This window comes from Channa argus, chromosome 6, assembly GCF_033026475.1.
Source record: "Channa argus isolate prfri chromosome 6, Channa argus male v1.0, whole genome shotgun sequence".
Taxonomy (NCBI): domain Eukaryota; kingdom Metazoa; phylum Chordata; class Actinopteri; order Anabantiformes; family Channidae; genus Channa; species Channa argus.
Window position 1 is genome coordinate 19,530,710 of NC_090202.1, and position 24,725 is coordinate 19,555,434.

Here is a 24,725-nt window from a genome sequence, read left to right on the forward strand (position 1 = left end):
ATATTTTTATCACAGAAGATAAAAATATGGATTTGCTGTATTAGAATAAAATATGGCTTTGTCTAAAGGACAGGAGAACTATTGTGTACTGGTGTAAAAATAATGCAAATCCCAACCACAGTGTCCAAGAAAACCTCCCTGATGCCTACAAGCTGCAGGCATGTTTTGTTCACCTGATCCTGACTTCTGCCCGAACTGTTGAGAGCAGAAAGGAAACTCAGTGGAGCACAAAATGTACAGTCATTTGTAGAAATGTCACAGTCCTCTTCCAGTCTTGCTGTTTTAAGAAAGTCCTTATTAGGTAGTTTTAAGGAACTGGATCACTAGTTGTACAGCTTTTTGGATGTGGGTGTAACCCATCCAGCTCTCACAATGCTTTGAGCTGCAGGGTTTGCATACAGCACATACATTTCAGTTGTTTATACAAAAAAACAGGAAATTATATATGTTAAATTATATAGACTAGATGTTTTATTGTCCTCAAACATTAAGTTGCTGCACAGCTCACTTTTCTATAATTCTATTTGGGCTAATCCAAACTTGTGAGTATAAACATACAGACTGAATATGAATACAGTACATCAAACCACAATATGGATGTTGAAAACCCCCTCAGTTACACAGTAAGGTTAATTTTAAAGAGATGTGCTTTTGATCAGAACGCATATCCTTAAGGGTTGGTACAAAAAATAAATTCTTCAAAATATACACCCACAACTATGACTACACACACATACACAGACACACACAAACACACACACACAGTCTATCTGTCCCTGCTGTCATAGCACTGAAAATCTGGTCCAGTATGCAATCCATCTGTTCCACTGTCCATCCCCTAATCAATTAATTCATTCACTCTGGCAGTCACTCTTTTTTCATTGGTCTGTATGTTCCTTCAATCAAACCTTCAGTAATGTGATCTGTTCAGGCTCCACACACACACACACGCACTGAGTTTCCCGACATTCTTACCTCCCTTTATTAATCTCTCTAACTGTTGCTAAGGAGCTAATGAAATCTGAACAGTGTTTATTGTGTTTATCACAATAGACAGTGTTTATCATGTAGTTAAACGTGATACAAATGTTACCAAATATAACCATTTTTTCTGACAGTATATTTTGTTCATGTTGGTAACTCTTGTTGTGCAACACACTGGAAATACTTACACATATTAAATGACTTTGAACAATCATTATAATCCTCTGTTCCCTTGGCATTATAATAAAACCTAAAACTTATATTTACACTTTAAGCAGAAAATGCCTTTTTTAAACACTTACACCGATCAGGCAACATTATGACCACCAGTGAATATTTAATGCAATCCAATACAGTGCCTGTGCTATGAATTCTTCTTTTACATAGTGGTAATTACTCAGTTTTTAGGTTGAAACTGACTGAAATGTGATGATTCTACCAATGTGTTTGTTGAGAAGAGGGGGTTTTAATGTTTTGAACATTAAAACATTAAGACCATTTCTCCTTATAACGCCCTCCAGTCCGACTCCACTACCCACCTCAATAATAAACACATAGTAGAATTATCACTTTAAAAAAATAGAGAAATTATACCCTTGAAAAAGTAGAATTCATGGCAGAGCTACTGTATTGGATTGAATTAAATTTCACTGGTGGTTTGTTGATTCAGGCTTGACAATGGATACGTTAAAATTAGAAAGGATAAAGATACTTAAGCCCTGTTTTTGTGCTACCTCACTGCCATAGGAGACACTTCTAGTCTTCACATTTGTAAGTCACCGGTAAACATGTACCACAGCTCCATCTGGTGGAGAAAAGAGACGTGTAAGGACACCTCCCCCTGCGGCAGACTGAAGCAAAACCTACAGATTGGAAATGCGAAACTGCAACGTTTGTCTCTCACGACTTTCCATAGAACAGCGCTATCATGTCGGCTCCCTTAATGGTGAGTAACCCTTCGAGTTTCCATTCATTTTAAGACTTGTCAGACTTAAGACAAATCAATTGGGTATTTTACATGCTCTTGGAATCGCAGAGTAGCCCGTTACATTGCGCTGGGTATACGTAGCTGGCTGATTAATGGCGTATTCTATTATTTTGCTGTTAGACTCTAAGGGACTGAAACTATCCCCCACATTTGACAGAGCCAACCATGGATTCGTATAAAGTTATCAAACCCCAATATTTTATCTATGTAGTAAGAAAAGCCTTCAGGCAATGTAAATATGTTTAGAACATTTACTTATATTCATATTATTTTACTTTTTATTTCTCAGGACTACAATTTGGATTGAAATATTATACTTTTTATTGTATTACAGTGTCTTTGAAAATGTACATGCTTAATAAAATAATGAGGCAGAATTCATTATCATAAATTATGATGTATCCCAATAATCTGTACATATACAAGCTGCAGGTCCAAAATTGTTTACATTGCATTGAAAATTATTATCCAACGATATAATATATTTAGATAGCAAAAAATTTGTAGTTTTACTAACATAAAATTTACAATAAAGCACTTTACGTTTGTAAAGTAGTCTAGTATTTCAACACGTATTTCGTTGAAGTAGGAGTTGTGAGTGCTTCTTCCACCAATGCTTAAATGGCTGATAAAATGTTTTCCCCAGTTTTCACTTAACAGTAGCTTCACTATTTGGATTACAGATTTAGTTTCTCCTTCTCTATTTAGACTGAGACCTGACTAGACCTGGAGGAATGTGATAACTGTGTTTTGGCTATGTTTCTGTCTATCTGTACAGTCTCTACACAGATGTTTCCAGAGATCGGCTTTCTGCCTTGTTGGCCGGCGAATGTGGAGCTCCAGCTCAGTTTCTCCACCTCCTCTGCACACAAGGATGCTCCTTTTCCTCACCCAGCGTTTCTATGATATAGAGATGCTCTTGAGGTGGCGGTCACATATGAAGAGGAGGTCAATTCAAAAGAAGAATGCGTAAGAAATTGTTTGGCTGACCACATACATACAAGTGCTGCTTCTGATGCTTCTACTGTATCTAAATGTATCTAAATCTTCTACTGTCTAAATGAAATGAAAAGCCGCAGATCTGAGTCTGGTTTTAATGTGTCATTAAGCACCTGATAAATGAACACCTTTCTTTGTATTGTCATCAACACTCCAAGTCCCAAAACATAACATGGAATTCTATGGGATATGACATAATCATTCATCCTTAACACATTGAGTTCATCACGATATTTAACCATCATTGACTTTGTGTGTCTTTCACAGTTACTATGGCTACACTAAGAGCTTTTATGGGCCAGACATAGCAGCAGCCTACTATATCTTGAGTCTGAAGGGAGGATTTAGGTAAGTACATAGATATGTGGGGTTATGTTTTATTATTTTATTATTAAGTCTTTCAAATAAATATGACTGCAACTGTCTGTTTTGCGCTTGTAAGTTCATTGACTATTTGAGCAAAAACAATTGTTTTTGTAGTCAATGTTTCGATCATGTTCTAATGATATGAAACAGTTTTGGGAGTTTGTGCTTTTTAACAAAATGAGACACGCCTTGGTTAAATGAAATGTGGCAAACCATTCAAATTAAGAAGTAGAGCAGCAGCTGACCTCAGACAGTCAGTGTAGCTGTTTAGTGCAATGGTTCCTAGATAATTAATTTGTAGTCTTTTCAACACAAGCCCCCACCCAGTGACCCGGTTTATGTTTTAAAATAAACTCGGATGCATTGAAGACACTCTAAACATTAATTAGCCCATTATTATTTTTTGTGGTAGTTATTAACTCAAGTTGAAGTTATTTAACTGCAGCCTTAGCATTATGGCTGCTGTGTCCCAGTTTTCATGTTGTCTGTGCTGTCTCCTCAGATACACTGGACAGTCAGACTGGTTTCGTGCAGACCAGAGGGGCAAGTTCAGCTGGGACTTTTTAAATCACAAAGACACGTCCCTAGAGGAAGTAGACATGAGCTACACTGTTATCAACTACACAGGACTGGAGAACTTCTGTACTGAGATCCAACTGAGCCTTAATTGTCTTTTTTTAGTTTTGGTTAAAATCACATTTCCCGTGCTGAAACCTCATTCTCTCACTGTTGTACTAAAGCATGTATTGTTAATTCTTTTATTTGATTCAATGATTTTTTAGCACATGAATACTTTTTTATTTTCTTGATCTGCCTTTCCTTAGACGGGCAGCAATCTTTGAAGACTCTGTTATTACGTGGCTGTCCTGAAGTGGACGATTGGTTTTTGGCCAGGCTCCATATGTTTCAGGACTCTCTGGAGGAACTGGATATTTCTCACTGTCCACGCATCACTACAGGTGGCCTGGCTGCACTGAGGAATCTCAAGTAAATATTAAAATACCTACAACATAACACAATCTTTATGGTGAAACACTATTGTTGCATTGCATACCCCGTTTTTTGTTGTTTGTGCAGGGGACTACAACGTCTGGACATATCATACCTCCCTGGGATATCCAGTCCTGGGTTGGTCATTATCCTGTTGGAGGAAATGCTACCACACTGCCAGATCACTGCTTCTGGCTATGACCACAACCTGAGGCAGCAGGGAGAAGAGGAGAAGTAGGATCTCATGCAGAGACAGACATAGTACATCCATAGGAACAGGAAGCAGTGAAATCATTTGATACAGGGCAAAAAGAGACAACATCCTCTGAAAGACCTTAGCTGTGAATTTGCAGGAGTCTTACAGAAAGACTACTGATGGGGCAAAGAGAGTTGATGAGAAAACCTCTTGCATAAGAAAGAAGAAAGATTTCTTTCTTGCAACAACTCGGCAATTGTGGCCTTAATTACATTTTGGATGAAGACAGTTTAGGGTGTTGAAATTGACATCTGTAAAGCCTTGACACACTCTAGCAAAGACTGAACATTGACTTGACCGTGGTACCGTACCATTAGTTGGATTATTTGGCATCTATATCCAAGTATTAGGGCCAGCAGGCTGGTGGACTGTTTAGGGGCACTGCCTCGCAGCTAGAAGGCCCCCAATTAAAATCCACCTGCATCTTGTCTTTTTCTCATGCAAATTACATTTTGTCTGCTTTTGTGGTAATATTTTTATTTGATGGTCAAATGTAAATATGAATGTAATTGTACTAAATAAATATATAATTATTTAGAAACTAAGCCTGGGTTTTAACAGACAATGGGAACCATGCAGCAACAAACAAAATGTATGGTTGTATGTATTTATAATCTTCAGTGTGAAGCTTATATGAGGAATCTAAAGCCCATAATCCTGTGTGAGCTTTGCCGAGTCTGACCCTACGTTGGGCTCATGAAGATACTGTTTGGACTGAGAACAGAAAGTGAGTGAAGTTGAATAAATTGCCTCTAGTTTGTAGGTAAAGAGACAGTTTATTTATACTGATTTGGTTGCCAGGTTTCAAGTAATTGGATTTTGTTAAATGAGCAACTTAATTTCAGTGGCTTTACCTGCTATGTTGTAAACGTAAATATCTATAGTTATTTGTCGTGTTTAAGATTTTTAATAATAAGTCAGTTTTAGATGACATTTAATAGAATGAAATACATAGATCTGCTATAGGAACGAATAATGACGTGGGAACTGGGCCATAGTGAACACGGGCTGTGTTTTTGACGGACAACAACAAGACTGTTAAAACTGATCGTTAGCTAGTTACCCGACACAACGTCGAGGGAAAGATAATTTAAATAAACTGCCATTCGGACCCTTGAAGTTAAAGGGTCTCAGTAGACGGATAAATGTCTGAAGCATCAGGTAGGATGGCTGACTGATGTGAAAGTTGACCTAAATTTTTGACAATCGGTGCTAGTCTAGCTAGCCGTGTAACGGCTAACATTACTACTTATTTACAGGGAAAAGTATTTGTGCAGCATCATCTTGTATTTAATTTGCTTTTGTAGAACTTCCTAAAAAGGAAAAAGAGGAGGTCGCCCCTGAACCAGAGGTGAGAAAACTTATTATTTGTCGTAATTTAGTGCTCTTCGTGAATCTTAGTAGGTAGGTGGGGTAATAACGCTGCAGAGTTGGCTACCAAACAAAGTGTGTGTGTGCTCTTTAATACCTGCTTGTCAGTCAGTAGCTAGTTTTCTCTGCGCTGCTGTTGAATGTATTATGTCTCTATATGTCACTATTGTTTCATGTGTAGGAACAATCCGACGACAGCAGCGAGGAAGAGGCTGCAGGAGACACAGAGAGTATGTGAACACAAACATGGCGATCCTGAAAATATGAATCTGAAATATTATAACATTTACTGCTGTGCATATCTGGCATATCTTGTGGTAGTTGTATTGGCTTTATTCATTTATTGATTCACTGATCACCGTCAGTCAGAAACCTTTTTACATCCAATTTAATTTGTATGTATTATTTATTTGTATTTTATGTACAGTTAACTAGTAAAATAGTCTGGTTTAAAATATATTATCATTATTCTGCAAAAACAGAGGTAATAGCAAGCCATGTAAGAAAACATCTCAGTCAGTGAAGGTTCTCAGTCTCCTATATGTAGTTATTAAGTTGTATGAGCCAACCAGGGTTTCCTCTGTTTTTGTTTCTGTTGTGTTTTGTAAGGTTGTAAGGTTATTTGATGTCCTTATAACTGCCATTGAAGCTTACCTTTTAAGTTTAACTAGTTGTCGTAGAAACAATGTTATGAAAAATTTGTTGCGAGAGATGTAGTTCAGCTCAGCTTTTTGAAAGGACACACAGGAGCTACAAAGTACAGCCATTAGAGATTTAAGGTCAGGTATTAGAGCTGATAGAAAGAATGGACTACAAGGTAGTGGGGAGCGCAACAAATTAGAAGTGAAAGGTTCAGTGTGTAGCTGTGGAGGCACACGATTTCTTACCTTGTTCTGTGCAATTTATTCATGAACGTGTTTGTGAAATTACTATTCGTAAATGTGCACTGTAGAATTACTTCGTTATGAGCTAAGCTGAGAAACGTGGATTTTAATAAATGTTCAGTATTTGTCATATAACGATCTCTGGAGTGGATAATTGTTGGACCACCTGATAAGAGTAAGATCACCTGTACGTAAGTTGTATTAAGTTGAGCTATGTAAACCTCTTTCTTCTTGGAAATAGTCAAGAAAATGGTAGTCCAGATATAATTTTATTAGAATAACTGCTAGCCAAACTGCTACTGTTTATCCTGATATGTCTGACTGTGTTTTGTTATCATCTTTTAATCCACACAACATCCTGATGTTGAGCTGAATTTGTGTCTTATATGATTCTCCTGTGTTCTTGTCAGTGGACTTCCTGCGTAATCTATTCTCCAGCACCCTGGGTCTTGGCTCAGCAGAGAAAGTTCTGGATGAGCTGACTCTTGATGGAGTGGCACACTACATAAAAAGTGGAAAATGTTCGTCTGTGTCTGCTTTCTTTTACATACTCTTCCGAACTATTATGTGTTACTATTGTACATTTTTATTGTACATTTTTTAGCTGTTAGCACAGCTAAAATCTTTTGCATCCACACAGGTAAAAACATCATCTGTATGGTTGGAGCAGGAATATCCACTTGTGAGTATTGGTAAATTTAAAAACATCACAGAAAGCTAAATAATTGTTGTTTATGTTGTTGTCTATTTAATTTGAATGTGTAATACCATCCCTTTTTCCCAGCGGCCGGTATTCCTGATTTTCGTTCACCAGGAACGGGCCTGTATGCAAACCTGCAGAAATATAACCTGCCCTACCCAGAGGCCATCTTTCAGATTGATTATTTTAAGGTTTGCAATGATTGCTTTAGTTCTGATGTTCACCACAACAAAGAATGTAACAATTTTCAGAGCACCTTCAAATTCCTTGAGAGGCTTACATTTTGAATTATTCATTTTAGGTTATTAATATGAAGACATGAATTATATCCCGATTAACTTTACTCTGGTATAAAGCCACAAATAATTATCATTTTAAGTAGTTACCATACCAAACAGACCCCATATTTGAGACAATTACAGTATCATGTACAAGTTCACCTCTTTAGCTGCTACAGACAGTTGTTTATTTTGACTTATTCTACCACCTTCTTCTTGTGTGTCAGAAACATCCTGAACCATTCTTTGCCTTGGCCAAGGAGCTTTACCCAGGACAGTTTAAGGTACATCACTTTTCTACTGCATATTAAGTGGACCACAGATTGTTCAACAAGTGCTTATTTTTATCTTGTGCTTTATTTGTATTGGTGTTTAGCCAACTATATGTCACTACTTCATAAAAATGCTGAAGGACAAGGGGCTCCTGAGGCGCTGTTACACACAGGTAAAGGAGCAAAACACTCAACATCCCTTAAATTAACTTTTTGTTTGGTTATTGACATTAATATATGTTTATTCAGAATATTGACACTTTAGAGCGAGTGGCTGGGCTTGATGGAGAGGATCTAATTGAAGCTCATGGAACATTTTACACATCTCACTGTGTCAGCTTCTGTTGTCGCAAGGAGTACAACCTCGACTGGATGAAAGGTACAGCTTGATGTCCTTCATATAAAAAATCAAGAGCGTGACATTATTGAGTTATGATTTTGTCCATTCAGGACTTTATTTCCTCTATCTGCTTTGTAGAAAAAATCTTCTCTGATGACATTCCCCATTGTGATAAGTGCAGCAGTTTGGTAAAACCAGGTTAGTTTTTCTTTGTCTTGTTTATTGTATATCCATGTTTTCTTTTCCTAAAAGACATAACGATTCTGACCTTTCTTTTGTGACCTCCTTCATATTTAAATGTTGATACAATTATTTACATTTATCTATCTCTTTGTGTCACCTTATTTCTTTTTACCTAGATATTGTCTTCTTTGGAGAGAATCTACCTATTCGATTCTTCACTTCAATGAAGTTGGTGAGCACATAATAGTGTTTCTACATTTGCGTGCATGTCTGGACAGTGAATGGGGTGGGACTGCAGGTGATGTGACACCTGTGCAGAAATATACTCTCTTTTCTTTTTTACCCATCAGGACTTTCCTAGCTGTGATCTTCTCATCATCATGGGGACATCTCTGCAGGTCCAGCCCTTTGCAAGTCTGGTCAGCAGGTACTTCAGATCAAGTTTCCTGTTTTTCAAATAACAACATGACTTATCAAATCATCTCTAAAGAAAATGCTGATAGTCCACTTAGCCCATATTGTTGGCTGCTCTTGTTAAGGGCTTTATTTAAATTTTATAGTGTGTGTGTATAAGTAATAATATATATTGCTTGGTTGGTTGTTCCTTTTACACCTGTTTTTTTGTTTTGTTTTTGTTTTTTTGCTGGTCAGAGTTTCAAAAAGTTGCCCCAGACTGCTCTTTAACATGGAAAAGACAGGGCAGGTGATCACCAACTTTCTTTTTCACTGTATCTTTAATCCTTTTTTTTTTTTTGCCATAAATGTGTTAAGTGGATTCTCTGTGCAGCTTTGATTGTGTTTTTCTGTATAGGCTGATCCTCTTTTCGGGTTGCTTGGTTTTGGAGGAGGGATGGACTTTGACTCCGACAAGGCATACAGGTGGTGCACTGATGCTGCTTTTTCTCACAAACTGTTTTACTAGGCTACAGTAGGTCTATTTTTCCATTTCAACTTATAGCTATTGTAAATAAACTGCAATTAATGAATCCAACAGAAATGAATGAGCCCAACTTACAGGGCAGGTATTAGTCAGAAAGCTGGTGAAGTGAATGTGCACACCAAAATCTAGATTATTATGTCATTAATAATTTGTGGAATGTGCTTTTCTACTGGTTCAGATATTTAAGGAAATGATGGGAATAATGATAATGATGGGCTAAAATTACTGCTATTACCACACATAACACCTGACTCCCATTCAGCTCTCAGGTATATTTTGTGTATCTGTTTAAACTGACTTCATACAGTTTGTCCTTGAACAGCCAGAGGGTGCCAACATTTCATATATGATGAGGATTATTTGGTGAACATTTTATGTGTTATGCTACATCAATTTTTTCTGCTTATCACTAGCTTTAGCTTTTCTTCAGATGAGTCTAGAACTTGATTTGATGCCACCTGTGGCAAAGTGAGTTGACTTGACATAGTTTAGAAAACCACAGACCTGTATATATAAGGTCACACACTTCTGTGCTGTGCTACTCTGATTCGAATAATCAGCATGGAGCTTTGTGTACATTCTAACATTGTGGTCTCTTTTTTTATTTTTAGAGACGTGGCTTACATCAGTACATGTGATGACGGCTGTTTGGCCCTAGCTGGCCTTCTGGGTTGGAAGGTAATATGCAACTTAGTTTCAACTGTGTACTGTGTACTACTCTGTATAGTACAAATGACAATAAAAGCCACTTGACTTGACTTGCATATGACTATGCAACTAAGTTGCATAGCAACTAATATGTAATATGAATATTCTAAAACTGTCCAGAGCTAATTGGCTCCATCTCATTATGGCTGTTTGCCAAAACAATGCAGCATGACAGTTATGCTACTACATATTAATAAAGTTTAGCATAATTTTAATGTTGATATTATGATACTATTTTATTAGGTGTGCCCTTTGTTTCTTATTTCACATTATTTCCCTTCTTCTAATTCAATGTCACTGTAAGCTATCACCAGATATACTGCAGCATTTCAGTTAATAGTTACTTATTTCACTGATCTCTCACAGTATAAAGTATACGAGGACTATCTGATACCTTATATACTGTCAACATATTAACAAAGAGAAGAATGTACCCTGTAATGTGTAGATGGATAACTTTTTCTAAGTCAGAAACAAAACAGTCAAAGTTTGTGGTTGTTGGGGGAAGGTGCATACATCATTTTCTTCTCTGTGACCACCTGTAGGGGGCAGTGACTTCTTCGGGGAGAGTCAATTTGAGGTTGCCACATAATACCAAATTAGGCTTTCTTTGGGGGGGGTATTTTTACATAAATTTTGTGCATATTAACAAAACAAAATGCATGCATTTGTGAGCTTTATCTGTGTGAGTATGTTTTTTGCCAGGTCTGCTGTTACCTCTGTTAAGTAAACCCAGCTGCTTGTGGGGGTTGAGTTTCGTATTTAGTGTACACACATGAAAGTGGTTCTGATCCTATCATCTAACTCCCTGAAAGAAAGTTAATATCCTTTTATAGGTCTCTGGTATAAAAGAGTTGAGTTTAAAAATATTGGATGTCAATAAACAGGTCGTATCAGTAAAACTGATAAATTTGTATTTGCATGGATCCGAATTGATAAGTACACATTATTATGCACAATGCACCTGCATAGTTACCCTTGTCACTAAACCTGCGAGAGAGAAAAAAGTGAGAGCTAAAAAATTTCAAGGTAACCTATTTATGATTTTCCTGTGTGATGTTGTGGTCGCACGTCACCACTGTAGAAGGACTTTATGCTAAACACAAATCATTAGCTTTTTTCACCACCTTGTTTTCCATGTCTGCACACAGTGGTTGTATTAATTCCTGTGTTCGCCTTCATTTCACTCACTCCAGGAAGAGCTGGATGAACTGGTGAAGAAGGAACATGCAAGGATTGACAGTCAGAACAAAAAAGAAAAGGTCTCTGAAAACAAAGGAGCTGCAGCCAAAGCGAGCACTGCATCGGCAACACCAGAGTCCAAAAAAGAAGAGTAAAAGATTTGCTTTTTAACAAAAGCCACTGCAGTTTAGAGTTGGCCCTTAAAGAGAAATTATCATACCCCACAATTTTGATTGTTTTGAAGCAATATGGTGATGGGTGTCTGCAACACTCATTTCTCATTTCTGCATCATTTCTCATCAACCTGACATTTAATTTTTCTGAGAGGACATCTGAGATCTCTGGGTTTTCAAATCTGTCTGTTATATGGACTTTACTTTATATCAATATAGTTTCCTATTAATATTCATTTCCTTTTCTGCATTAGTTTACTTTTGTCACAGCTGTACTTTCCTTTCTAAGGCATTTAACTTCTGTGAACAGATGCACACACCTTCCAGCAACACGTGTTTGCACATGTGTGTAAGATGGTTAATATATATAGACTGCATGAAAGCTGAAATCTTGGCTTTAATTTTGCATTTAATCAAGCAAGAAGTGACAACACTTCATTGAGTGTCTCATATTCTTTTAAGTTTCCACAAAATATAATCAGGCTGTTGTTTATTATTTTGCGCCATCTTTTCCGCCAATGCCCAAATCTCTATGATATAAATCAAAAAAGGGACTTCCTGAGTTGAGCTAGGCTAGTTATGTAAAACTTTTAAAATACCTTGATTTTTATTAACAATCTTTTTCATGTTAAAATTATCGCTCCCTCTTGAAATAATTTCTGTTAATCTGGAACATTTTTGTTAGAAAATAAATTAATCTCAACACAATTGAGCTACAAACTGTACATGCAAAAATTATAGCAGTCATTTTGCTCCCTCTCTGGTTAGGACTTAAGGTTCCTCTTAGTTGACTTCGTCTGAAATACTGGCAAGAGAAAAAAAAACACATGAATTGCTAAAATAAAGTGTAATTTAATAATAAAGGATATGATGTAATGTAAAAGATTTAAGTATGATTTGCTGCAGTAAAGAAATACAGGCGTGAGCATGCTAACAATATAACACCTGAACAAAACGATGGAAATCCAGTTTCTTGCAATAAATTGCATTTAATGTGACCTTTTTTAATGGCAGTTAATGTTCACTTTTGTTGATACTGTGTCAAAAGAAATGCTTTATGTCATATATCGACTTTTCCAACACATGGACCAAACCAAGAAGGCCACTTTTTGATGAGCCACAGAAAAAAAAACAATAAAGGATAACAAATCTAAGTTATTATAAAAGGCAACTTCACAAATTTCGACTTGCTTTCCATTGCTTTAGTTTAGATTTTATGCTTTTAAACTTACCTCTGACTTCCCTATATTAAAATATTTCCCTGCTTCTAGCTGAAAAAAGTCCTCCAGATGACATCACCCAGAGGAGTTCAGATGATGTCATGTAGGGGGAGCTCTAGAAAAGCAGGTTGCTCACAATTACAAAACATAGTATAAGCAGCAAGTTAACATAATCTGAACTAAATGTTCCTCTGACATGAGTAAAAACTGCAGTGACAGAAGTGTGCCGGGTTTTCACTCCTAACATTGCCAAGTGATGTCATGTTTTCAGGGTACAACAATTATTTTCCATTGTCTGAGAAAATGACCTGAAAATAATTTTAATTGGACTGTAATTTAAAACCTTTAGCTGAGTGAATTTATTCCCATCAACAGAACAAAACTGATCATTCTGCAGACTAACTTCAGGAGTTGAAATTTGATTTTGGTCTCTTTAGGTTTTATTTGAGCCAGATGTGTTGCAAGCCTCATGGTGCTGAGAGAAGTAGTATAAATAGAATGTTAGAGCACTGCGTGTAAAAGAAAGACCATGAGTCTTGTTGCCACGGAAATGTTGACCAATAAGCAACACCTCTAGCTGCGGTTTCTACGCAAGGCAGGACTGTTGGAAGGCAGCACATGAGTTTTAGACAATAGAAACTACAATTGAGAACAATTAAATTTAAAGATGAGTATATGCACCTCCATGTGTCTTTCTCCTCTACATCTGCAAGATACAATCTGAAACATATCTTCTCAGACTTGTAGTAAAACTTTTTCAAGACCACTGTTCTCAACATTGATGTTACCACTTATCTCTGAGCATAAGACAGAGGAAACAGCCTGCTGAGAAGAAAAAAATAGGTAAATGTATCTCTTTAGAGAACACGCAGTGTATTTTCACTGCTCACTTTGAGCTTAGAGTTCGGTTAACCACATGCAGATTTGAGACGAGGGGAGGATGAATAGGATGCCATGATGAAAGATCAGCTGAACAGTTTCACATGAAAAATGAAAGTGTATTAAATGGCAGCTTTGGCAGGATGAAGAAGAAGGCAGCCGTACGACAGTTTCATGAATTTTGAAATATAAAATATTCTGCAAATGACACCAGGAAACTGCTTAAGGATGTACGTCTATTTGTGAGCTTCCTATTTTAGCTCTGTCGGTGTAATGAGCTATTAGGCAACCGTTTCTACCACAAAAAGAAAAGAGTTCAGAAGAGATTACAACATGTGGAGAAATGTTCTAATTCTCTAGAGGAGAGAGGACACATGAACTGAACCAGCCCAATACATGTAAGTATCCAATATGTTCATACCATAAAAGTTTTTTGTTTTTGTTTTTTTAAATCCTGATGCTATTTGGACATTTCCTCAAAAAAAAAAATCATATATAAAACTTAAGACAAAATTGGTGGTGCAAATGAAAAATTTTAATTTTCTTGGAGCACAAAGCACCATTGTTTTATCCCCCCCTTGTAGTTTGTAGCCAATAGTCAATAAAGCTCTTGCATACTGACATGCACAGAAATGTGTTTTCCATATGATTGTGTCCAGGGCTGTTCACAGTGCAATTAATGGGACAACCGCTATCCCATGGAGGAGCAGCAGAAGGAAACTGTCATTGCTGGAGCAGCTGAGGGGCTGCCAAGAGGCTTGGTGCCCTGGGGCACCCTGGGATAGGGAGGGGGCCCATGCTGCAATCTGTGGGACACCTGCTGGGGTAAGGCACTTCTTCTCTACAATACTTAAATCAATCAAGCAGTCACTGTGATATTACATGTAAAGCTGCTTCATAGTTTCCAAAGACGTCCATGCTCCCTTTAAAAAGTGGAATGTAAATCTGGAGGGAGTTTGTAATCAGACATATGAGGGCATTCGAAAGAAAGCAATCCTTCTTCACTGAGCTCGGTGAATAATTCTATTATTGTAATGATTTAAACACACCTGTTCACAACATTAATTAAAACATTGCGGCGTTTTGACTATGGTCATAAAGAAATGGGCATGGTCTGCAACAACACACAGATGTTTAATTGTTAGCCCAAAGTAAAGAAAATATCCCCCACACCATTACACCACCACCAACAGTCTAAATATGGATGATCCATGTTTTCATGTTGCTTATACAAATATCTGACCCCGCCATTTGAATATTACAGCAGAAATCATGAGTCAAAAGATTAGGCAATGTTTTTCAAATCCTCTATAGTCCAATTTAGGTGAGCCATTGCGAGTTGTTGCCTCATTTTCCTGTTTTTAGCTGACTGGACCGGCACCGTTGTGGTCTTTGCTTTAATTTTATATGTTTTGTGTTCAGAGATGCTGTTCTGCATACCTTGGTTGCAACAAGCAATTATTTGTGTTACTGTTGCCTTTCCATCAGCTCAAACCAGTTTGACCATTCTCCTCTGACCTCTGGCACCAAAAAGGCCACCCAGAAAAATACTGCTCACTGGATAATTTCTCTGTAAACTTTATGGTTGCATGTGAGAATCCCAGCAGCTCCCCAGTAGTTTCAGGTGTGCCTAATGAAGTGGCTGGTGAGTGTACGTATGATTTAAAGACTAGAACTTTCTGTTTCCTATTTTTGAAACATTTCCTTTTTGTTTTTTGTTTTTTTTAAGAACAGTTTTTGAACTTTCCCACATTTATATCCTCCCTTCTGCTTCCTCTTACTGTTTTCCTCATTTGTATGTAATGCAGTTTATATCCTCCCGCCAGCTCTGTTCAGTTAAGCCTCATGTTTGGTGAAATTTGTTCTGTAGGTTCATGTGGGCTCTCAAAAAAAAGGATTTCTACAAACTGTAGTGATGCCTTTTCTTAGATTTTCTTTAATACCAGAAGTGTACTTAGCCCGACTGAACACTGATAGGCATATCTCTATTACACAAAAGTAGTTCCTTTTTCTGACATGCTGATAACAAACAGCATTTTTCGGGCTGAATGCAGAAGTTGTGTTGAATAAAGGCTGTGCATATCAGGGAAATGACATTACAAAATGGATACGCCCGCTGCAGAGAGAATGTGAGTAGATAAATATATTAAAGGTGCATTTTTTTTGTTATTCGAAAGACTGACATGCAAATAATTGCCCAGAAAAGCAAAACTCTGACTGTAAGCAATCAGTTACTGATGCGTAAGTAATAAGAGCATTGAACCATTTGTTTTTGCTTTTACAAAGAATTATATGAGACTGCACTGATGTGTTACACTGTACATCATGCAAGTTGTGTATATAATATAGGTTTTTCCACTGTTGGAAAAAAAAATTATTCATTTCTATTTGTCTGTTTCTACTAATGACTTAAGGTTACTGGACTGATTACTGTCATGGATTAACAATGAAATATTTAGTCATGTAGCATTTCCACTTCCTTGTCTGTCTGTGTTTAAAAATTGGTGACTTAAAATGAACTTGTCTACTTCTGCGCACACGGAACATGAAAGCCACTTCCTCTGTGTGTGTGTGTTTATGTAAATTTTTGCTAGTGTGTGAGGGCATTTCTGAATTCAATTGTAATGATGTAAATACATGACGGGAACCATTTGTTCGTACTTGGGAAGTAAAATATATTTCAACGAACGGCTTTTTTCAATATTGTGGTAACTCTTTACGTTAAAGAATCTATGCAAATCATATGAAAGCAACGACAATAGTTTATAACAAAAAAATCAGCGACCAGTATTACAATTTTTGTTTAAATGTGGACCAAAGGATGAAAGATAGTTTTGCAGGTATTTCTCCATAAATCAGTTTTTGCTTAATTTAAATTCTTATAAAAGTAGGTCCTCCTCATCTCCTGACCTTAACCATTCCAATGCTCAACCATGGCGGCCATGTACCATAAAGTTGGATGTTGTTAGGAAATATTCTCTAGATTTGCTGTGAACTAAGGAAGACCAAAACCGAGAGTTGCAAAATTTTGATATATTTGAGATATTTTGAGATATTTAGTTCAACTCTCTGTCTCTTCTTTTCTCTTTCTAATGTACTCCCGTTGCTAAATGTTGCTAAGGAGATCCTTAAGAAGACTCAGGCTGTCATGGCTGCCATAGTCAAAGCCTATGAATATACAGTATTCACAGTCAATCTACATGTGCAGTACAGTCACCTCACCTCACAAATTATTTGTACACTGAATTATGTTTGCTTTACTGTAATTTCTTTAACATTGATCAAAAAACAAGACATATTAATGCTAAAACCACTATCTGCAAAGTAAATAATAAAAAATACAAAAGGCAGTAAGTGATGAGATTACTATTCACAACTTTTAAGTCAGTATTTAGAAGATGCACTTTTGCCCAACATTCTTTTGGCAGCAAGTACAGCAATGAGCCTGTGTGAATCCCTCTCCATCGAATTTGAACACAGCTTTTTATTTTTCAAAACTATAGTTCTCTCGGGTTGCATGGGGATTGTACCCTTTTCATCTCCGGACATATTGTGATTTGGATTGTGCTCTGGTCTCTTGACTCAAACAGAACATTAACAATATTGTTTTTAAACCATTTGTTTGTTGCTTTTTTTTAATCTTGTTGTGATTGTCTTGCTGGACATCAAATCTTCTCCCATATTTTCAAGTATCCAGCCTTCCAAGGTCTGCTGCCGAAAGCTTCCCCAACACCTTGGTTTACGATGGGGATGATCTGCAGTTTAGAATTTTGCTAAGCATAAAGTAGTTTCTAGTCCGATGACCAAAAAGTTCAGTTTCATTAGATTGTAGGACCTTGACGTCACAGTCTTCCTTATGCTTTGTGATAGACTCTAAGTGAAATTTTAATTTGGACTTTTTTGTCTTTGTCACACTCCCACAAAGCTGCAACTGCTTAATGACCCAGACAACAGTTGTTATATGCACAGTGTCTTCCCTCTCAGCTGCAGGAGCTTGTAGTTCCTTCAGAGGACTCTGAAGGAACTTGGTAGCCTCCCTCACTAGTCCCCTTCTTGCATTTTTTTGACGAGACCTGCTTTTTACAATGTTATACTCGTATCACGTGCCTTACTTTTCTTTCCTTTCTCCTGGTGTGTATTTTCTCCTGGGGTATTCTTTTGCCCTGGTAGTGTAGTTTTTGATGCCGGTTCACCAGTGACTGGACCTTCCAGAGACAGGTACATTATCTTTTAAACACACTCGCTGCACTCAGGTGATGTTCAGTGAACCAATTGTGTGACTTCTAAAAACCATTGGCTGCACTATTGGCTCATTTATGTGGGTCACTGGTAAGGGTCTCAGTGGTAGAGCATTGATTTGGGATGCATTAGGCCAAGGGTTCAAATCCCACCCCACCAGGTGTGGCACCCCCTACCCAGCAAGAGCCACATTGAAACTTCACTCTTTATGTATCTTTAGTTTTGTCACACCCACAACTCAATCCAGTCTAAGACTTCGTAATACTGAGGGTTTTTTTAACCCCCCCTTGTTAAATCATCAGTGCTTTGCTTCATGCATATCAAGCTATCAGTCATCACTCACTCACTTCATGCCACCTGGTTGCCATGGAATGATGTATTGTAGTCTGCCACATTTAAGAAAAAAATGTCTTCCTGCTCAACAAGCTACTGTAACACATCTGTTACCGAGATGAGTAACAGTGTGGGTGTGTGTGTGTTTCCCGCCAGAGTTTCCTGGTTGTGCGGGACTCTGTGACGTCTCAGCCCAGCCTGCTGTGCGTGTCTGCCGGAGGAGAGAATGACCCCGTTCTTGATTATAACATCAAAAGCATTAACAAAGGTATGGACCAACCCCTTGCAAATATAGTATTTCTTTGTGTGTGTGTGAGACTCTATATATCTTACAAAACCAACTAGTTACAGGTGGGAACATTCTCACACTCCTCCAGGGCATTTTTAAACTGCAAATACTGGTTGCTTAAATTGTTCTCTTTTACTACTCATCAGATCTCCTCGATCCTTCACACACTAACTACTCTGCAAATACATGTGGTATGTCTGAAAACTACAGGCTGAAAATAAGACAGACTCCTCTGACCTACAGTAACCCTCAGCATTAAAAACCACACGTTGTCAGAGACTTAATGAGTACTGAAGCTAGTGTGAAAAAATTGATTCAACTGCCACATCTTTTTTATCTTTAAAAAGTCCCCACTGCATCATTCTGGTTTAAGTTCTGTGTTCTAGGAATGCCTTTTTTGTTTTTTGACAGAATAACACTAACCCTACCCACCCTTTTCTCTGTCTCAGTCTTCCAGCTGTCTGAATCTCGTCTTTCTTTCTCTGACTTGGCTGAGTTGGTGCTCTTCTACTCTTTCACCAGGTAAGAACCTGTTATATCATGGATCAGTGCTTTGTTACGTGTGATTGAACTTCCACTTCAACTTCTCTAACGATAAAGCAGATAAAGCCATAATATGTTTATTTGTCTTCTTAACCATGTTATATAAGGTCTGACTGAAACATCCACATTTAGTTTTAAAGTCGGTTGAAAACCTAACCAGTTAATGCTTGGGCTTTTTTTCCTGTGTATCAGGGATGTGTTGGCTGTTTGTCTGTCTATACCTCAGTGCATCTACAGTGTAACTGACAAGAACAAAGATCGTCTCTCTCAGCTTGAACCCAGTGAGTCCTCCAAGATCTGATTGTATTTGTCTTATGCAAGACGAACATATTTAATCTATAAACACAGTGGCAAAATTCTTGTTTTTAATAGAGAACTGACTTGTTTCTACTTTTGTAATGCAGAAATGTGGCTTTGCACACCGCCTGATCAACAGACTGATGAAATGACCCACAGGGAGCCAAGCATTGTAATGTGCTCCATACAGGTATTTAACCTGTGTGCTTATATACGTTCGTGTGAAAGAGAGTCAGACAGACAGGGAATAGGAAGATGTAATGATCTTACACTAAAAGGGAAATAGCCTCCTTACCGAATACCTTACAGCTGAATGAATCAATATTACTATAAACAAAGCATCAAATGTTGCTATTTTAACCTACTCCAGGGTCATCATGATGCTCCATGAATGGAAAAAAACAACAGATTGCTAATGTTGTAGTCATAGAACATTGTGTTACATTTGTGTTTACACTATTCATAAGTTAATATTGCTTAAAGCAGAGGTTTACAGTGACTTCTTTTTCCTTAGTGTATCACACCATCCTATTTATTAATTGATTTTTTGGTCGTCTGTGTGTTTCCTTAGCTTACTTCAACAAATGGGGCCCTGTGTGTTATCAATCCCCTTTACCTTCGTGAACATGGAGATGACTGGCTGACCAACAGGGCAACTGGCACGCAGTGTGCCATGCTGCCATCGAATTTCAGGCGAGAACGACGCCTCACCACCACTCGAACATGGGCAGGTGCAGGGATACACACTAAACGAGCCATCTCTTTGGAACAGGAACCGTCTGCTGCCAGTACAGAGAGCTCAGGTCAGAGTTCATTACTGTAATACTTTGAATGGTCTACTCTTTCTATAAGCCTCTGTTTATTTAACAAAGTTTGGACGGTTGGAGTCAGTTGCTCCAAAATAAACCTGTTTTACTAACCCACAGATAAACCAGGTAGATTTAAAAAGATTTATTTACATTCTGCTTTACATTAGCGCTTCACATTTACCATAGACACCTTACTGGTTTACTAACCTAACTTCTGTGAAGCATCTCTTCACAAGAAGCCAGTTAAATAGTTTCCTTTCAAAACCACAAACCCTATAGATAGATATTGCAGAGCCATAACAGATAGAACAGAAACTGATGGCACGCTTTAAGATGATTAGCAGCTGTCAGGAAACTAACTTTATAAACTGATGCTCTAACTAGAGAGAAGAGCACATGCAGTGGTCACTTCAATATGGTGTTTAAAATCCATTTCAATTTTTCAGGTTTAACCAGAGCCAAGTCCGCTGATTCACCACAATGCCCCCTAACCGCTTCACCACCAGCTGTTCCAACAGGCGTAGTTCTTAGGAGGCCCAGCAGAGATGCTGCCTGCAGCCAAGAAAACAGACTGAGCACCGAGAGCTTGACTCCACCTACTCCGTTGAATCTTGGAAGTCTCAGTGGCACAGTGTCTGAGGTGCAGCACCATGGCAGCCCTGTGCCTATGTCTCCTCACAGGGTATCCTGGATTGAAGATGGAGTCTGGCAATCCCCGCCCAGGCCTTCCTCCTTGCTTCAGCCCCCATCTCTCGAGCTTGACTCACTGTCAATCAGCAGCATAGAGGAAGAACAAGAGTCCCAAATGCAGAGCTCCACAATCCACCACCCGTCTGCTCACCGGTTGGCTGACAAGGTCCTACATCGACTATCGGCAGTTAGCCAGGCTCTTGGGGGGCTGGTGAGTCAGAAGAAAAGACTGATTAATCGTGTACAGGAGCTGAGCGAGCGGAAAGGTGGGGCATTTACAGACAATGTGAAAGGATTTATTGAGATGACGCTGAAGTGTGGAGTTGACTCTGAAAGGCTTACAGGGTCAGAGTTCTTGCAGGAAGTAAGGTCATCACTTACATCGCTGAGGGAAACACTGTTGGACCATCCAGAAATCCAGACAGTGTTGGACAGCATTACTGACCTAAGTGACTTGGAGATAGGTGAGTGAGCTCACAGTGAAGTTTACCGGTAGACAGAAAGAAATTTTACATTTCAGCTGTTTGTGATTATAAAACTGAAAGAACATATATTACTAATTCGACATTACTTCAACTTTGTGGATCACTGCTTGGTGCCCCTCTAATCTCCTCTCACCTACCTCCTGTAGACTCTCTGGTTGAGCTCTCCCTCCATAAAGTGGCTCTGAAGCCAGTCTCTGCACATCTCTACTCCTGTATTCGCAATTCCCGAACCAATGACGGCACCTTTGAGCGTCTCCAGAGCAACCTGCGTTTGCTGGAAAAGAACAAGTTAGCGGAACTAGGGGGTTCAGCAGGAGTTGGAGTTCCTGACAACGTCACCCTGGAACGGATCCAGCAGAGGTGGACTAGCATGCATGAGGCATACTCCCCTAACAAGAAGGTCCAAATTCTGCTTAAAGTCTGCAAGAGCATCTATCACAGCATGAGTGCTAATGCAAGCTCAGGTAGCAAGGCATTCTCTAGTTCTAGTAGCTCTGGCTGTACCTAGACCGATACTTTGTTTCATAATATACATTTTAAATTCCCGTTTACCTCTTCTCTCCAGCGGGTACAGTGTTTGGTGCAGATGATTTCTTGCCCTGCCTGACATGGGTGCTTCTCCGTTGCGACGTTGTCACCTTACAGATTGACACAGACTACTTGATGGAGCTGCTGGACCCCACACAGCTAAAAGGAGAGGGTAAAGCAGATACAATCAAACAAATTCTCATGCTCAAGCACACAAACTTCCATTACCTACATGATATTATGACTACCACTGCTACAATGGCTTCCTGTTATACATATTACTTACTTTATTTTAGCTCATACTTACTTTACTCCAGAACGGAATATTCTGGAGTTTTCTTATTTTTTTTTAAGGCCCACAGAATGGATAGATTTTAACACTTAGAATTGACATATTCAAAATGCTGGGCTGTAAGTGTAGTGCATAATATTGTAAATCTCTCATTTTTAAATCTGAGCTAGTCTGAATTAACTTGATGAGTGGCCTTAAACAGATTTAAAAGTAGTGGGTGGAACTCTCCAGATGGAGGTTTGACTCCCAGTTTTACTCATTTAGCAGATAATTACTACTGATTAAAAAGATTTTGGTACAGGTTAATAACAGTTGAAAAAAGTCAAAGATTGACTCCTTTTTTGCATCCATATCCACAGGTGGGTACTACCTTACGACTCTATACGCCTCTCTCTATTACATCAGCAGTTTCCGTCCTCGAATGGCTGCTCGGCAACTCAGTGTTGAAGCCCAAAACTCCCTTAACCAATGGCATCGCAGGCGCACCCTACACTGCAACCAATCTCGTCGCAGCAAAAATCGGCGGACCTTTCGCAGGCAGCCAAGTCGAGACAGGGGTTCGAAGAATTTAGAGACAAATACTGAGAGCAATAATGAAAGTGCAAAAGGAAATGATTCTGTAGATGTTAACTCAGAGCAGCAACCAGAAGGCACAGAGATGCTGCAGCCACTGACTGAAGAGAGAGAGAGAGGACAAAGGGTCGAGGATGAATCTCAAATGTCTAATCCAGCACTGGACCATCATGAGCAAGGAACAGTAGTTAGTGAACAGGAAAGTAGACAGAGTGTATGTGCAGCAGAAGGACAGAAAGACTACTGTAAATGAGATTTAAAAATATAAATAAAAAAAAAAGAGAGAAACAGGCATATTTGAAAACTGTTTAATGGGTCAAGCTTACCTGAAAGCTTCTCAGTAGTGTGATTAACAAATGTGTCACCTAATTCAGTGGCGCCAGCCTGGGGATTGGGACACCCCTAGTTTACGCAAATAAGACTTTAAGAAATATGCTGATTAATTTAATCCGATGTGAAATGTGTAAATATATTCATAGGATATAGAGGTTATAATTTGCAATGAGATTAAAGTAATAAAATTCAAAGTCTATTTTTCTTGTATGTCTTGTTTATGGTCTCTTTTCAGAACCATGTAGCAAAAGAAAACTTTGAACTTTAGTTTGTTTCTATCATATTATCATAATTTTATAATAACTGCTGCTGCACTGCCTAAGTAAAGAACTAAATCCTTCTCTGGAACTTTACCAAAACACACCAACATTTCAGCAACTGTAATCTGCGGAAACAAATGTGTGCTTTCTTTGGGCCACTAGATGGCACCATTACACCTCCTGTCAGATGTACAGCTTGGCCATTTACTAAACTTAAAATTGTTATTAACACTATATTGGCACAATATCTCAGTGGATATACAGTGGATATAAAAATTAATCCCCAGTCTTGGACGTTTTTACCTTTAATTTATGCCAAGATACTGACTCACCAGTAAGTAGACCTTTTAAATACAGATGGAATTAAGCTACAATCCTTTAAACTGCACTCACTTGATAGATATTTAACAAATTTTGTGATTTCAGAAAGCAACTGCTTGCAGCAGTGATGATTTTGGAAAGTTGAAAGTGTTGAAGGAGACTGATCTTAATGCAATCATTTATTATAAGTTTTATATTTTTGAATTTTTAAGATTACTTCATAGAGATCTGTTTTCACTTAGACGTTTTTCTTTGTCATTTATTTTTTCAAAAATGCAAAATAAAAATGACCTTGATTTAGTGTAAATGTGTAACTACATGCAGCAACTTCTGTCCAACTGGTGAGTCCCTTCAGAACTGCTTTTAAAGATTCTGCTCCTACACACAGAAACATTGCAAACATTACTCTTAAAGTTTCAAAATATAATGCATGTGTTTCAGGCTTATCTCTTCCTTGAAGTAACAGAATTAAAAGTTGCTGCCTTGGTTTCTTATATCCAAAAAAAAAAAAAAAAAAGAAAAAGCTCATGCGGTGGTACATGAAGTTGAAGCATCAACAGGATTAGCCTCAACTTATGTAACCACCCGAATGATAAATTAGTCAGTCTAACAAATGATTCTGAAGTTGCAACTCTGTTTCCTGTCCAGGTAGCTGAAAGGCCACCATCTTTGTCTTGATTTAGAGCTGCAATATGGAAAACTACTTTAAAATAATTTTTCTCATTTAGTAAACTAAATATTTTACCAATCGTGGGTTAGATGAGGGATTCTGCAGAAAGCTTTCAAATCACAATGTGGTAAGTGTTTTTATTCAATGCAAGTAAGAAAATTGGTGCATACGCTGCAGCATCAGTAGCAAAGCTTTACACACTGAATGCAGTTGAAGTGGCAATATTTTAAAGTAACAACATGCAGTTTTATACATTTTACATTTGATTAGTAGTTTTTCTTATGGGAGATTGTACTAGGACATCGTACTAGAACATCATTATGTAATTATCAGCACTTAACTTCATGTTA

General features: G+C 38.0%; 3 protein-coding genes across 6 annotated transcripts; all 3 read left to right on the forward strand.

Annotated features, from left to right (window-relative positions):
- The first annotated feature begins 1,788 nt into the window (after window positions 1-1,788).
- On the forward strand, window positions 1,789-5,289 carry dmac2 (distal membrane arm assembly component 2). Its single transcript, XM_067507344.1, has 6 exons — window positions 1,789-1,930; window positions 2,751-2,941; window positions 3,239-3,319; window positions 3,840-3,979; window positions 4,162-4,324; window positions 4,415-5,289. Exons 1-6 carry the CDS (start codon window positions 1,913-1,915, stop codon window positions 4,563-4,565), a joined length of 744 nt encoding a protein of 247 aa, XP_067363445.1. The 5' UTR covers window positions 1,789-1,912; the 3' UTR covers window positions 4,566-5,289.
- Window positions 5,290-5,572: 283 nt separating this feature from the next.
- sirt2 (sirtuin 2 (silent mating type information regulation 2, homolog) 2 (S. cerevisiae)) lies at window positions 5,573-12,612 on the forward strand. Its single transcript, XM_067507343.1, has 16 exons — window positions 5,573-5,744; window positions 5,891-5,934; window positions 6,136-6,184; window positions 7,249-7,359; window positions 7,479-7,520; window positions 7,623-7,729; window positions 8,044-8,100; window positions 8,193-8,261; window positions 8,338-8,467; window positions 8,567-8,626; window positions 8,788-8,843; window positions 8,962-9,038; window positions 9,263-9,314; window positions 9,423-9,490; window positions 10,163-10,229; window positions 11,456-12,612. Exons 1-16 carry the CDS (start codon window positions 5,729-5,731, stop codon window positions 11,594-11,596), a joined length of 1,146 nt encoding a protein of 381 aa, XP_067363444.1. The 5' UTR covers window positions 5,573-5,728; the 3' UTR covers window positions 11,597-12,612.
- Window positions 12,613-12,762: 150 nt separating this feature from the next.
- rinl (Ras and Rab interactor-like) lies at window positions 12,763-23,867 on the forward strand. Of its 4 annotated transcripts, XM_067507339.1 has the most exons (12): window positions 12,763-14,111; window positions 14,373-14,538; window positions 18,442-18,553; window positions 18,721-18,765; window positions 19,024-19,096; window positions 19,310-19,398; window positions 19,522-19,604; window positions 19,986-20,217; window positions 20,670-21,377; window positions 21,545-21,862; window positions 21,964-22,098; window positions 22,578-23,867. In XM_067507339.1, coding segments are annotated over exons 1-12 (2,430 nt in total). In that variant the 5' UTR covers window positions 12,763-14,109; the 3' UTR covers window positions 23,045-23,867. The 4 variants fall into 4 exon arrangements, with proteins under 4 accessions (XP_067363440.1, XP_067363441.1, XP_067363442.1 ...); XM_067507341.1 differs by lacking the exons at window positions 12,763-14,111; window positions 14,373-14,538 and adding an exon at window positions 15,409-15,842; XM_067507340.1 differs by lacking the exons at window positions 12,763-14,111; window positions 18,721-18,765 and having other exon boundaries at window positions 14,344-14,538; window positions 22,578-23,866.
- Window positions 23,868-24,725: the final 858 nt, after the last annotated feature.

Coding starts and splice junctions, on each gene's coding strand:
- rinl (XM_067507339.1), top strand. Junction 20,218..20,669: donor TGCCAGTACAGAGAGCTCAG/GTCAGAGTTCAT, acceptor TCAATTTTTCAG/GTTTAACCAGAGCCAAGTCC. Junction 21,378..21,544: donor CCTAAGTGACTTGGAGATAG/GTGAGTGAGCTC, acceptor TACCTCCTGTAG/ACTCTCTGGTTGAGCTCTCC.
- sirt2 (XM_067507343.1), top strand. Junction 8,262..8,337: donor TGAGGCGCTGTTACACACAG/GTAAAGGAGCAA, acceptor ATGTTTATTCAG/AATATTGACACTTTAGAGCG. Junction 8,468..8,566: donor CAACCTCGACTGGATGAAAG/GTACAGCTTGAT, acceptor TCTGCTTTGTAG/AAAAAATCTTCTCTGATGAC.
- dmac2 (XM_067507344.1), top strand. Junction 2,942..3,238: donor TCAATTCAAAAGAAGAATGC/GTAAGAAATTGT, acceptor TGTCTTTCACAG/TTACTATGGCTACACTAAGA. Junction 3,320..3,839: donor AGTCTGAAGGGAGGATTTAG/GTAAGTACATAG, acceptor CTGTCTCCTCAG/ATACACTGGACAGTCAGACT.